Below are 13,114 nucleotides of genomic sequence, written 5' to 3' on the forward strand. Positions count from 1 at the left end.
TTTTCCCAAATGCCCATTCCTGTTTGATCGGCGAGCGTGGCGTTTTGAGCAGCGTACGCTTGTTAGCATAAAAGCCCATTCACACCAAGCATAATGATACGTTTTAATAATAGTTTATATTCTCATTATATGAGAATAGGAAAGTCAACACCACAAATATAACGATAACAACACACAGGAACTATATAACTGGAGTCACGTTCAGAAGTGATGAACGATAAAGACATTGACATCCAATCAGAATCCAACAGACTTTAAAGAGGCAGATGGCAGGTAATATAGTAGATGTGGAAGGTAATATAGTAGATGTCTTTATATTTATCGTTCTTGGTGTGAATGGGTCTTAACTGTCTGGAAATTTAGAGTGCAGAGTTTGATTTTGGGGTCATTTTTAGCACAAAATAAGTTCTATCAAATTTTAAAATAGCCAAGATTATTATCTACATTTAAAACCTAAGTGGCCAATTGTTAATAAACTGCAGATATATGTATATGATATAATATAATTCAAAGCAAATGAGGTCTAAAATGTTAAAATTAAGTGAAAACTTCTGTTACACCTTATTTAGAAAAGTCTATTTTCAAGGTTATCGGTAAATTTTTTAAAACAGCACAAAGATGAACTAACACTTAATCTGTCGAGTAGGCATTACTCAGTCTCAATGAAATCAAAATGATTTGAATATACTAATAAATCGCATTCTCACTAGCCAAAGGCAACATTTGTTACTCTGTACAGTAGCATTAGCAATTAGCAAACCGCATTAGCAATGTTTACGTCTCAAGGGCAGCTTTTGCCGGATAATTTTGATGATCAGTGAGCAGCTTAAGATATAATAATGCCTAAAATTACACTTTAAAATTAACACTTGTAACAATGTAACAGTAAAAACAGTGTTTTAGTAGGGTTATCGTGGAAAGTGAAAGCAACCAAATGCTTTCCTTCCCGCCCCGGCCTTTCCTTTCCTCCATCTCTGCAACCTGATTCCTCACTGTTGATCTAGACTTTTGCCTTCATGTTTTTGCCTTTTTTATTTGCATTTATTTGGCTTATTTATATGCAGACAGAATTTTAACCATGTTATGGTTGAAATTCGGAAATAACTCTGGATATTATTGCCTGAAAAGCTTTATTCACAGCTTACTATGAGTGCAGTGTAACTATCGCTGATGATTCATTTACTCTATAGTATATTTGCCAACTATGGTTGTACTGCATTCATCATAGTTTTAAAGGGACAGTCCACTTCTTTTCAACATCTAGTTCATGATATCCATCATTGTACATCATTCCAACTTATGGAAAAACAGCATTAGCCTGCGGTCTGTGATTCAAAAAAGAAGACGTTCAGGAAGCAAAGGCGAGTTTTGAAAATGTCTTACCCACAGATCTCAGAAAAATGCTGGTTTTGCACATATAGTGTTGACTATAAAGGGCTTCAATAACGTGCCATTTGAAGACAGTGATTGATATTTAGACCTGATTCTACAATGTTTCTTCTCTCTACAGATGACCGCTGATGATATCCGGCTGACCACGGTAGAGATGAAGAACGAAATGGGGCCGTCCGATCTGTCCAGGGGTCTCGGTGACCCGCGCAACACCATGCTAGCCTACGACAGCTCTACCCTGCAGTACCGCCGGGCGGCCATGGCTCGGCAAAACTACGGCCACAGCGCCCTGGAGCGCCACGCCACCCAGAAGAAAAGCAGGCTCAGGAGACGGGCTTCCCAGCTCAAGGTCAACATCCCAGACCTGTCCGATGTCAACTCCATCGACAAGTGGTCGAGAATGATCTTCCCCACCGTTTTTTCCTTCTTCAACGTAGTTTACTGGCTTTACTACGTCCATTAAAAGGATCCGGAGAGCGGAACGGACCAAAAAAGAAAACAAAGAAGAGTAAAAAAGAGAATAAAACAATACACCTTTTGCTGATTTATTTCAAATATATAGTGGAAAGACTAAGGAAAGACAGTCAAAGTATAAAAAAAAAAAAATCAGGATGGACTCTCTTTCGATTTTTTTGGACATAAACATTGAGGAAACACATCGGCGGCGTAACTGGAGAAAAAACATGCAGTACAGGGCTTGTTCCAGAGTTTCAATATACCACTTATATTTGTCATATGTAGATTACTCTGTGGATCAAATATTTATGCTTGTCTTTGCATATATTTTAGGGATTTGTTTTTTGGGTTAGTATATATGTTTACTTCGTAGCCAACTGCATCCAAGAAAGCTTTACAAACGGAGTCGGTCTTGAAAGTCTATTTTCCTATAGTTAAGCTGTATATCAGATATCTTTTAAAAGCATGCTTTGGTTTGTTTTCTTTATCTCTTGCAGAGAGCTGGAGCACAATGCATTTTCATTTGACACTTTAAAGGTTCTTCTGTTCTTTCAAATGAGTTTGCAGGATGCAATGCAAAGACGCTGTCAGGAAGCCATACAGGGTATTTTCAAAACAGGTCCTTTTACTATTGTTTTTTTCGTCTTCTTCTTCTTCTTCTTCTTTTTTTGATGTTGGGCCAACAAGGAAACTCAGCCCTATTAAAACGAAGGTTTTATCTGATGCAGGGGAAATACGCACAGGCTGGGCCACGACGAAGGACATATGTGGAAAGGACGGACTGACATGGACCATTACCCTGGTGGTTGGACTCACTGTCCACTCCAGCTGTGTCAACAGTACCTTGGCCGTGTAAATGCTAAACAGTCCTCATCTCTACACTGTATAAACTTTGTGTGGTGAGCCGCTGGGGAGGGGACACGGCTGTTTAACATCTCTCAAGTGTTTTTCAATACGTAGGTGTATTGGATGAGGCCAGTTAACCTCAACGAAGAAAGACGCAATATATCTGTAAACCATTAACACTATCGATAGATATAAGTTGAAAACTAGTAGCTGATATTACATCATGGTAAAAAAAAAAAAAAAAAAGACACTTTCTGATTCAATAGTTATAATATCAGATGTTAATGTTATGGTTCATTATTTAAACGTATTTTTTGGTGTATTAGATTTCTTAATGTTGAAGACTTTGGTTGAAGAAAAAAATCTTGCTTCTTAAAAATTGGGCAAAGGATCTGAATCTTTTTCAAAGGCCTCAAAGGGTACCAGTTGAATTTAAGCAAGAAACCGATCATTGCTACTCTCAAATTTATGGTAACTATCGCTTCAGTTGACTAACAATATGTGAAGGATCTGGATCATACAATCAAGGCATCTGTCAGGCAATTTTGTATAAAATCCTGTAAATTATAATGATATTTCATAATGACCTGTAAATATATATATTGTGTAATGATTGTCAACAATAATGAAAATGTATCTAAATTAAATTATTAAAGCTTAATGAAGCTTATATCTCTTAAACCATTATCTTACAGAATTTTCCTTATCGTTTAACGGCGGCTTCAGTCAGAAAGGCTCCAGTTGGAATTACTAGATTACCAGTAACCCATTACAGGTAACACGAGTTACGTAATCAGATTACTTTTTCAGGTAACAAGTAATGCATTACTTTTAAATAATCGGAGTTACTTTGTTTTCCCATTAATGGTTTTGCAGCTAAATGTGGACTTGCATTTACTCATCTCACTTCCACAAAAACAGATTCAGTATTCCTCAATATGAGAAACAAATGTGAAATGCAAACTCAGATTATTACACAAACCTGCAGTAATTAAATGTTAAATAACACAGATATACTTTATGTATTTAATCTCACTTTATTAACCAACGTCTTTGCTGCTGAACTTCAATGATCCAATTCAACCATACTAAAAGGCTAAAATGACTAGTTATACAACACATTTGTGTTTCTTCTCCTATCCAGAACTGCAGCACAGCTGAAATGTTTGTTTGAGCTGCGCCTTCTACTGTACAGACGTGAATTTGCATTTCCTTTTTTAATTTGCACTTTTTGTATGAAAAGGCCTTTACATTTTCCAAAAATATAAACTTTTTTTAGTTAATAAATAACATACAAGCCCAGGTGAGAAAAAGTAACTCAAATGTAACATTACTTTCCATAAAAAGTAACTAACAAAATTAGTTACTTTTTTAGGGAGTGATGCAATATTGTAATGCATTACTTTTAAAAGTAACCATCCCCAAAACTGCTAGTTTACTAATAGTGCACACTATATATTGTATACTGCCTACTATTTTTCTAAATTCAGTGAAACAGCTGACAGTATTCAACTATAAACATTTCAACATTGTACTGTATGCTTCATTGTTGTCACTTGACCTCTTCACATTGCACATTGAGTGGTGTCTAGATATCATTATTTAGCATTTTCAATTGAATTATGATTCATTAAAATAAAACAATTTAGCATTTTTATTTATTTTTTTACAGTTTTTTTTTTCATTCCCTTTTTGGGTCATATTCAAGTCTTTCCTTGACGAGATGTTAAAATCACAGTTGTAATTATTTCTGGTCACACTAAATATGTAATTATTTCATTTGTCACACTAAAAAGGAAAGTCAAGTTGAGTACTTTGCATTATTCTGTTGTGTACTGCGCGTTTTGGCGGATGTATGGGTATTCTATGCATACGGAACCAATTGCACACAGTATGCCTTCTGTGTACTTCAGAAAGAGTATTATGGTAGTGTACTATTCTGAACATATCCACCAGCTCATTAGATTAAGCAGAAGAACAATATTGAATTTGTTCTCAGTCATGTTGTGCGTTTAATCCCATTGTAGGCCAGTTGGGACGTGTACATGATTGCGTTGCTCACAGTTCATTATCTCTGGTTTGTTTGAAATATGGATTTTGCTAACACAGCACAGGACTAATATCTTTATGGATCCCTGGAAAATGATGAGCACTTTAATAACTTTGGAAGATTTTCAATAGCCCTTCAATGTGCGTTGACGTATTACGCTTAAATTACCATAAATCCATGTGAGCTCCATACAAAGGAGAGGAGAAGATTAAGATGTGTTATTGTCGCCAGGTGATTGAGAGACTGGGGTGTGTGTGTGTGCTTCAGGAGCGAGTGGAGTGGGGAGTTGTGCTCACGCTATGACTGACTGGGTGCCAGAATGCATAATGGACGAAAACACTCCTCTGATAGACAGAGAGGGGGGGGGAAATGCAGTTCTCATGGGCAATGGAGGCTGCCACAGGGGACATTAAGGCAGAAAGGCATGAACGTTTCAATACACTATGGACTCGGTGTAAAAGAATGGCCCTGTAGGCCAAAGGAACGGCTATATGAAAGCTAGGCGGAAATAGAGATCAGAAATAAAGATTTTTTACCTCAACAGAACCCTTACTGACTCACAAACATGCATGAATTTTTAAAATGGTGATTTCCAGGCCTGGAGAAACTCAAAAGTCAAGGGAATGTCTATAGAGAAAATACATTTTGTAGTTATGCTTATAGCTTTAAAGAATTATTTTGTGAGTATAAAATGATTTTACAGTAATGGATATCCAATACCTTTTTGTGAAAGGAATCACTGTTTATATGTTTTTATTATCAATTTATTCTCTCAGTGCTTGTAAAGTGGAAAATTGAGTTCTGTCATGACAACTCTCAGAGTGTTTGGCATGGTAATGGATATGACAATGTTGAAATGTTTGGGGTCTTTCCTGAATAGATCTGCTACGCTGCTGCTGCTGTTGGTTATTGCTACTGCAGAGAAAGTAAAGGATTTGCTACTGCCAATAGATACACAACACTCTGCAGTGAGCAAATAAGACATGCTGCTATGGGTACATAAATTACCCGTAGCAGATCTATACAGGTGGAGCTGGGGACGGTGGAGGGTTTCTGAAAGTGCTATGCAAATGCAGACGGTTGAGCAGCGAGCTCATTGGCTGCTGTTACAGCAGGAACCAATCAGCTGTGCCCTATATGAATGATGCGATTACAGGCAGATTGAGTTAAAGGGGTGGTTCAGGATTTTCAACATCGGACCTCATTTTCAAGTGAGCCTGGTTGTTATTCATCAGTGGAGACAGTTTTCAAAAAAATTCATCCAGTCCTTACTTTTGGATAGTTCGCCTATGCTAGGCTAGCGCGAGTCAACGGTGCATGTTAGCCTGCCATTAAAAACAGTTTTACCCACTCCACAGTACACCAAAAGCAAATAAATTATAACGCCAGACTATCGATGTACATGTCTATTGAGAGAATAATGTTAGAAATCAAACTACCCTTTCATCACATTAGTTATAATTTGTTCCCTGTATTTATAAGCAGTCTACAGCAGCTGTGGAGTTATATTTGGTTACCTAGGAAACCGAGAGAGCCGGTCCACATAACAATCACGCAAGTGCCGCAGATAATTGAGATACAAGAGTACTTTGATTTCTAACATTATTCTCTCAATAGACATTTACATCGATAGTCTGGCGTTATAATTTATTTGCTTTTGGTGTACTGTGGAGTGGGTAACACTGTTTTTAATGGCAGGCTAACGTGCACCGTTGACTCGCGCTAGCCTAGCATAGGCGAACTATCCAAAAATAAGGACTGGATTAATTTTTTTGAAAACTGTCTCCACTGATGAATAACAACCAGGCTCACTTGAAAATGAGGTCCGATGTTGAAAATCCTGAACCACCCCTTAAAGGACCGATCAGCCTGCGCCATCTAGAGTTTCATGACAGAACTTTGTTTTTGTTTTGAGACTATGAATATGCTCACTTAAATTTTTTTTTTTTTTTAAAGTGTAAATGTCCAGATTGTACAATGTTAACAACCCCTGCTATATATATATATATATATATATATATATATATATATATATATATATATATATATATATATAATTTTATTTATATTATTTGAAAAGATGCAGATAAAAACATACCTTGCATCAGAGGTGAGAAAATACACGGAAACATTTTAGTGTAGGATTGAAACTTAACTCTGAAATTTCCAGAATTTTTTTTACAATTATTACAAAGAAATGACATTTTGAAGTAGAAAGACTGAAAAAGTATTCCAATGATCTTTGCTTTGTTTACGACTCACTGAAAATCAGTTTTTACAGTGTGTTTCCGCATTCAGTCATCCATGGTTTTACTCCTGAGGATTAAATTCCTCTGTCTTAATAGCCCTGAAGCTAACTATGTTAAAGAACTCCACCTGCACAAAGCAGCCGCACAGCCGTACTCAATGTCAAGTGTAGTTGCCATGGAGATCTCTCTGCCAGGAAGTGAGAGAACAAGCTGGCTGTCTTAAAGACAGGGTTGCACGTTCACCCCTAGAGTTGGCAGTCAGTGTGACGGGAGCTGCGGTAATTAAATAGTAAAAGTCTGCACACGGGCCAGCGAGAGGAAGACTGTCACGTCTGAACCGCTGCCACAGCGGGACCATCATCACAGACTGTGCTCAGATGACTTAGTCTTCTCAAAACACAGCATTTTAGTCAAAGTCGCTGATGTGACTCCTGTGACTTTCTCTTTAATATCTCAATTGTGTCTCTTAGAAAGTAATGATTCTCCTGCTTCTCATATTTTTTCACCAAAGAAAAGATCCCATTAATCTCCCACTAGTCTAGTGATTTATATTTCATACAGTGTGCAAAGAGACCCTGGTTTAAGCCCTGTGCAGATATATATTATTTTTAATAAACCAAGCAAAATATCAGCTGAACTTGGCAGCCAGCATTATTATTTAAAATGGCAGATTTAACACTTTGTCCTGTAATAACTATGTTTGTTTTCCATGAGAACAAGTAATCTAGACCCATAATAATAATAATATATACATACATACACTACCGTTCAAAAGTCTGCGGTGAGTAAGATTTTTATTTTAAAGAAATTATTACTTTTATTCTGCAGGGATGCGTTAAACTGATCAAAAGTGATGTAAAGACATTTATAACTTTACAAAAGATTTCTATTTCAGATAAATGCTGCGTTCTTTTGAACTTTCTATTCATCAAAGAATCCTGAACAATGTATCACGTGTACACCTCTTTCTCTCTTTCTCTCTCTTTCTCTCTCTCTCTCTCTCTCTCTCTCTCTCTCTCTCTCTCTCTCTTGTGATAGTTAATCAAAATAAATGCTATAATTCATTAATTCAAATAAATGCAGTCTTACCACACTACTTTATCTCTGTGTCTGGTTCAAAGTGTACAGAAAGCTAGATCTAACGAGCCATAACTGATGAAAATAACCGTAAATTTGATCCTTCTGGTCAAATAAGTTGTCAATGCTGGCAAATGACCATGGTATAAGCAGGATAATTCACTCTGCTTTGCGTCAAGTGGTTCTTTGCCTCCACGTCATAGCTGTAGATTACCCTTACATACAGTGTCAATGGGTATTACATATCTCATTTATTTATCTTAGATAAGTAGTAAGCATACTGTAAATAAGTAATAAGTAATGCATAAATAATAATAATAAGTATGCACAAGTACTGTCATCAAACATCAAATAATTATGTTTTTCCCCAAGTCAAATTAGATGGCCCCAACCACATGGATAGATAGCCACCCTAACCCCAATGCTGTGTATTACTGTGTCTGGCTGGCTGGGATGCTCGTTCAAACAGAGCAATGTCAGAGTCACAGGTTAAAAAATAATCAAATATATTTAAAAATAAACAAAGACATTTGCTTTACTGTTTCAATCCCCTCTTTTTCTTACCACAAGAACCATTTGGAATTCCTAAAGACAAAGAGGTGTTGATAGTGATCAAGGCTTGTAGGTCAAGACGTGTGTACATGGAGGGTCTGCTAATTGTCATAACTTTAGTACAGTGGGGGAAGTTGAAATCGTCTGATTGGTCAGTTTGAATGTCTCACATTTGGTTTTCAGTCACATGGGCAAGGAAGGGATAAAAGAAGTTTGTAACTGTTTGCTCAGTCAATTCTTTTCGCTGGCTCTTCTTTCCCTCTGGGTCCCTTTCTTAGGGCACTCTTCATTTGCCTCCTCTTTTCTTTGTCTCTTTCTTTCTACACTTTCTCTCTCTCTCGCTCTATCTATCTTCCTATCTCTCAGGTAACATTCTACATATATGCTGGGTACGATTAATGATATAAGTTTGTATCATCTCATACATCTATTTTAAGTGCAGTGTTGGGGAAAGTTACTATTAAAAGTAATGCATTAAAATATTGTGATACTCTTTAAAAAGTAACTAATAACAATACTTAGTTACTTTTTATGGAAAGTAATGCGTTTCATTACTTTTAAATTAGTTTTCCTCATCTAAGCTGGGCTTGCTTGTTTGACTTTTAATAACAAAAAGTTCTATTTTTGGCAAATGTAAAGGCCCTTTCTCACCAAAAGGAAAATAAATAAGCCTCAGGCTGAAGGAAATGCAAATTCCTGCCTGTACAGTAGAGGGCGCAACTCAAACAAAGTGTTGAACTTTCTTTCTCTCTTTCTTTTTGAAGAAAGTTCAACACTTACTGCAGCAATAAAACAACAAGAAGTGAATGTGTAGAACTACAATAACTATCATGTTCACACAGCGAACACAACGCCTCTGCACTTACTCACGATTTCTCTCAACATGGGGACAGGAGAGCTGTCAGAATGGGAAAATATAGTAACTTGCGTTACTTATTTGAAAAAGTAACTCTGATATTTTGTTGTAAATTTAAAAGTAATGCCTGATTACGTAGCTCGCGTTACTTGTAATGCGTTACCCCCAACACTGTTTAAGTGTAACCATAGCCAGATATTGTCATTAAACCTTTTCAATGAAAAATGATGTGCTAACTAGTGTTTTGATTCAGTACTAACATTAATGCGTTACATATTGCAATACAATAACGTCACTAAAGCAACGCTCTCCCACATATTTTGCTAACTGCGCTTATTTCCGTCGTTGGTATAAGTAGCAGTGGGTGGTAATAGACAAGAAATGTACATTTTTATACCATCTTGCTGATAACGTTTCTTTAGTCATTCGGCAATCCTGCAGATAATCCTGGCACATAACTGAGCTGTCTCCTGGGCTAAGAAAGAGCAACCTCTGAGCGAGAATATTTTCCTCAGGGAAGATAGAAATGCACATGAGACCTATAAGCAAACATAACAAAAACATGGGAAAACAAGAGACCCTTCAACACACAACATCGTACTCGCTTATATATAGCATTTAAAGCAAGATCTCATTCCCTCCCCTTTTCATTCTTTTCTTTTCCTCTCTGAAAGGGCCCTAGTGTTGTTGAGATGCGAGAGGGCTGAAAAAAAGGAAGAGCAGAATAACCAGATGCTTTCCTCTCTTCAATGCTTCTGTGCCACTGGAGGAATTAAGGATTCACAGATCTTTGTCCTATTTGTCAGGAAGTGGAGAGATGGAAGAGAGGGGAAGGAAACAGAGAAAGAGAAAGGGATGCAGGGATGGAGGGAGAGGGGTGATGCTCTACTATAACAGCTGCTCCACCGCGCTGCACGAAACAAGAGGGCCAGGCATCCTGGGACGAGGCAGCCGTACGCTCCACTACTGAACCTCTGCTTTCATCAGACTTACACAACACATGGTGCGCTGCAGGGCCATGTCAGCTAGTGACAGCTGCAGAATGGGCTCTCTCTCTCTCTCTCTCTGTGTGTGCGCTGCTATACTTGCACCGAGACAGATATATGAGCTCACTCCTTTTAATCACAGTATGGTATTTATATATTAGTCACTTAACATGAATGCAGTAGCTTGAGGTGCAGTGATTATATAGCAAGTTGCTGGATTTTCAACGCTTGGATTCATGTAGGCTTGATTCCTCGCAGAGAAAAGGTGCGGTCACATTTAGCGTTGTTCAGCGAATTTTTGCAGGAGAAATCCGGTCATTTTTATTGGGAATCCATGTGATTTAGGAATTTTGAGTTAGGGCGAAAGTTAGTCATGCGGAATAGAAAGCTGCATGTGATTTTTTGTGTGAGCTGACTGATGAGCCACAACTTTAAAACCACCTGCCTATTATCCTGTAGGTCCCCCTTGTGCTGTTAAAACAGATCTAATGTGTTGAGGCATGGACTCCACAAGACCTCTGAGCGTGTCCTGTGGTTTTTGGCATCAAGACATTAGCAGCAGATCCTTCAAATCCTGCAAGTTGCGAGGTGGGGCCTCCATGGATTGAATTTGTTGGTCCAACACATCCCATTGATGCTTAATGGATTGAGATTGGGGAATCCGGAGGCCAAGGAAACACCTTGAACTCTTTGTCATGTTCCTCAAACCATTCCATTCCAGTTTTTCGGTGTGGAAGGCTGCATTATCCTGCTGAAAGAGGCCTCTGCCATTGTCATGAAGGGGTGTACATGGTCTGCAACAATCTTTAGGTAGGTGGTACGTGACAAAGTAACATCCACATGAATACCAGGACCCAATGTTTCCCGGCAGGACATTGCCTAGAACATCACTCCCTCCGTCGACCTGCCTTCTTCCCATAGGGCAGCATTACGTTTGCCAGCAGTTTGAGCTGTAGCTCTTCTGTGTAATAGGACCAGACGGGCTACCCTTCGCTCCCCATGTGCATCAATAAGACTTGGACACTCATGAGTCATGACCCTGATGCTGGTTCACCGGTTGTCCTTCCTTTCACTTTTGGTAGGTACTAACTAGGGCTGCACGATTAATTGAAATGAAACCGCACACGATTTGGTAAATTATTTTATACGCAGCTTGTCAGTGAAGCACGGCTCTCGCGCGACCCGCAGAAGTAGATAATGCATGTCATTCCAGGAAATCCCTATGGGGATCATAATATTGCTGTAGCTGAATGAACAGAACCGGGTGTTCACTGGGACCGGGAACTGTTTTGGAGATGCTCTGACTCGGTCGTCTAGCCCAGTGGTTTTCAAACTTTTTCAAGAGCGACCCTTTTTTTTTTTTTTTAAATTGACGCGACCCATAGGCCTATATAGGCCTATTCTTAAGCCTTTTGTTAACAACCGCTTTTGATGATGCACGTGCAGTGGCTTATCCATGACGTGATCGTAATGCAAAGTTGATTCTGCACTCTTTTGATCTAGCTAAAGCTACAGGGATGCTAATTAACCGATTAACCATTGTAAGAATTTTAACCAATTAATAGCCTACTATCGTTTGCTGTATGCTTAAAAAATTCACTAAAAATATTCCACAACAAATCCTTTAAATTTAATGATATTCAGAACAGAACAAGAATGAAAAAATATATATATCTATAAACAAGCCAAAGCGAAATAATTTAAAGCGAAAGTGAAAGTAAGTGGCGTTGGGCTCACGTAACTCTACCATTCGAATAATTTTTTTTCCATATTCGCGATTTATTTGGATGTTAAACTATTATTTATTATAGGCTTCTAAGAAAAAATGAAAATGATTATCCCCCCAAATTTTAAATATTTATTAGCCTTCAAAAAATATAAAAACTTTTAATTTAAGTGAACTTCAAACAAACCTTACATAAATCCATTATAAATGTCATATTTACCTGTGCCTTTCCTGTCTAACAGGTATGAAATATACAGAAATTGAATAAGGTTATCAAAACATTCTGCACTGCATAAATTATAAACTAAATATAGATAAATCCTTATTAAAGCTACAAGCATTCTTTAGTCAAGAGCAGTTAGTAATTTTCTCAGAGAATTAGCTGCTGCCACTTTAGGACCAGCCACAGCTGACGATCTCACGCATCCCATTCTCTCACAACTCTTTACTTTAATTTAAGATTTTATTTAACTCATTTAAGACTGTTCTTGTGAGGATACTCGACAAAACGGACATTTTGGCATACATGTGTTGTTCGTTCTAGCGCGAAAGAGAACTTGATACTGGCGCGCGTCTATCTGTCGTGTGTGTGTGTGTGTGTGTGTGTGTGTGTGTGTGTGTCAGGAGGACATTCACTGACAGCGCGTTCTCTTTTGTCTTGTCGCGCATGAAAAAGCATTTGCATGAATAAGAGCGGGATCATATAACGATAGCTTAGTTTCTGGCGTTTCATCGCCTGTGCCGCAAACGCGATACCACGGAGGAGCAGGACCGAGCCTATGTCGATGCGTGCGTCCGCGTCCTTCCATCGCCTGCACACTATATAAACAAATAGCAAACGGGATTTTGGATTTTGAAAAGTGGGGAGGACATGTCCCCCCTGTCCCCATAGGAAATTACGCTCGTGGGCTTCTTTGTACTTCA

At 38.1% G+C, this 13,114-nt stretch overlaps 1 protein-coding gene across 2 annotated transcripts in view; it reads left to right on the forward strand.

Moving 5' to 3' along the window:
- gabrb2a (gamma-aminobutyric acid type A receptor subunit beta2a) overlaps positions 1–3,372 on the forward strand; it is a 42,997-nt gene extending 39,625 nt beyond the window's left edge. The window contains exon 10 of one of the 2 annotated variants that reach the window (XM_079893092.1): positions 1,511–3,372. In XM_079893092.1, the coding sequence (XP_079749218.1) occupies positions 1,511–1,855 (345 nt within the window). In that variant the 3' untranslated portion in view covers positions 1,856–3,372. The remainder of the gene's footprint in view (positions 1–1,510) is intronic. The other variant, XM_079893091.1, reaches the window with a different exon arrangement.
- Positions 3,373–13,114: the final 9,742 nt, after the last annotated feature.

Source organism: Squalius cephalus (assembly GCF_949319135.1).
Source record: "Squalius cephalus genome assembly, chromosome: 14".
Lineage (NCBI taxonomy): Eukaryota > Metazoa > Chordata > Actinopteri > Cypriniformes > Leuciscidae > Squalius > Squalius cephalus.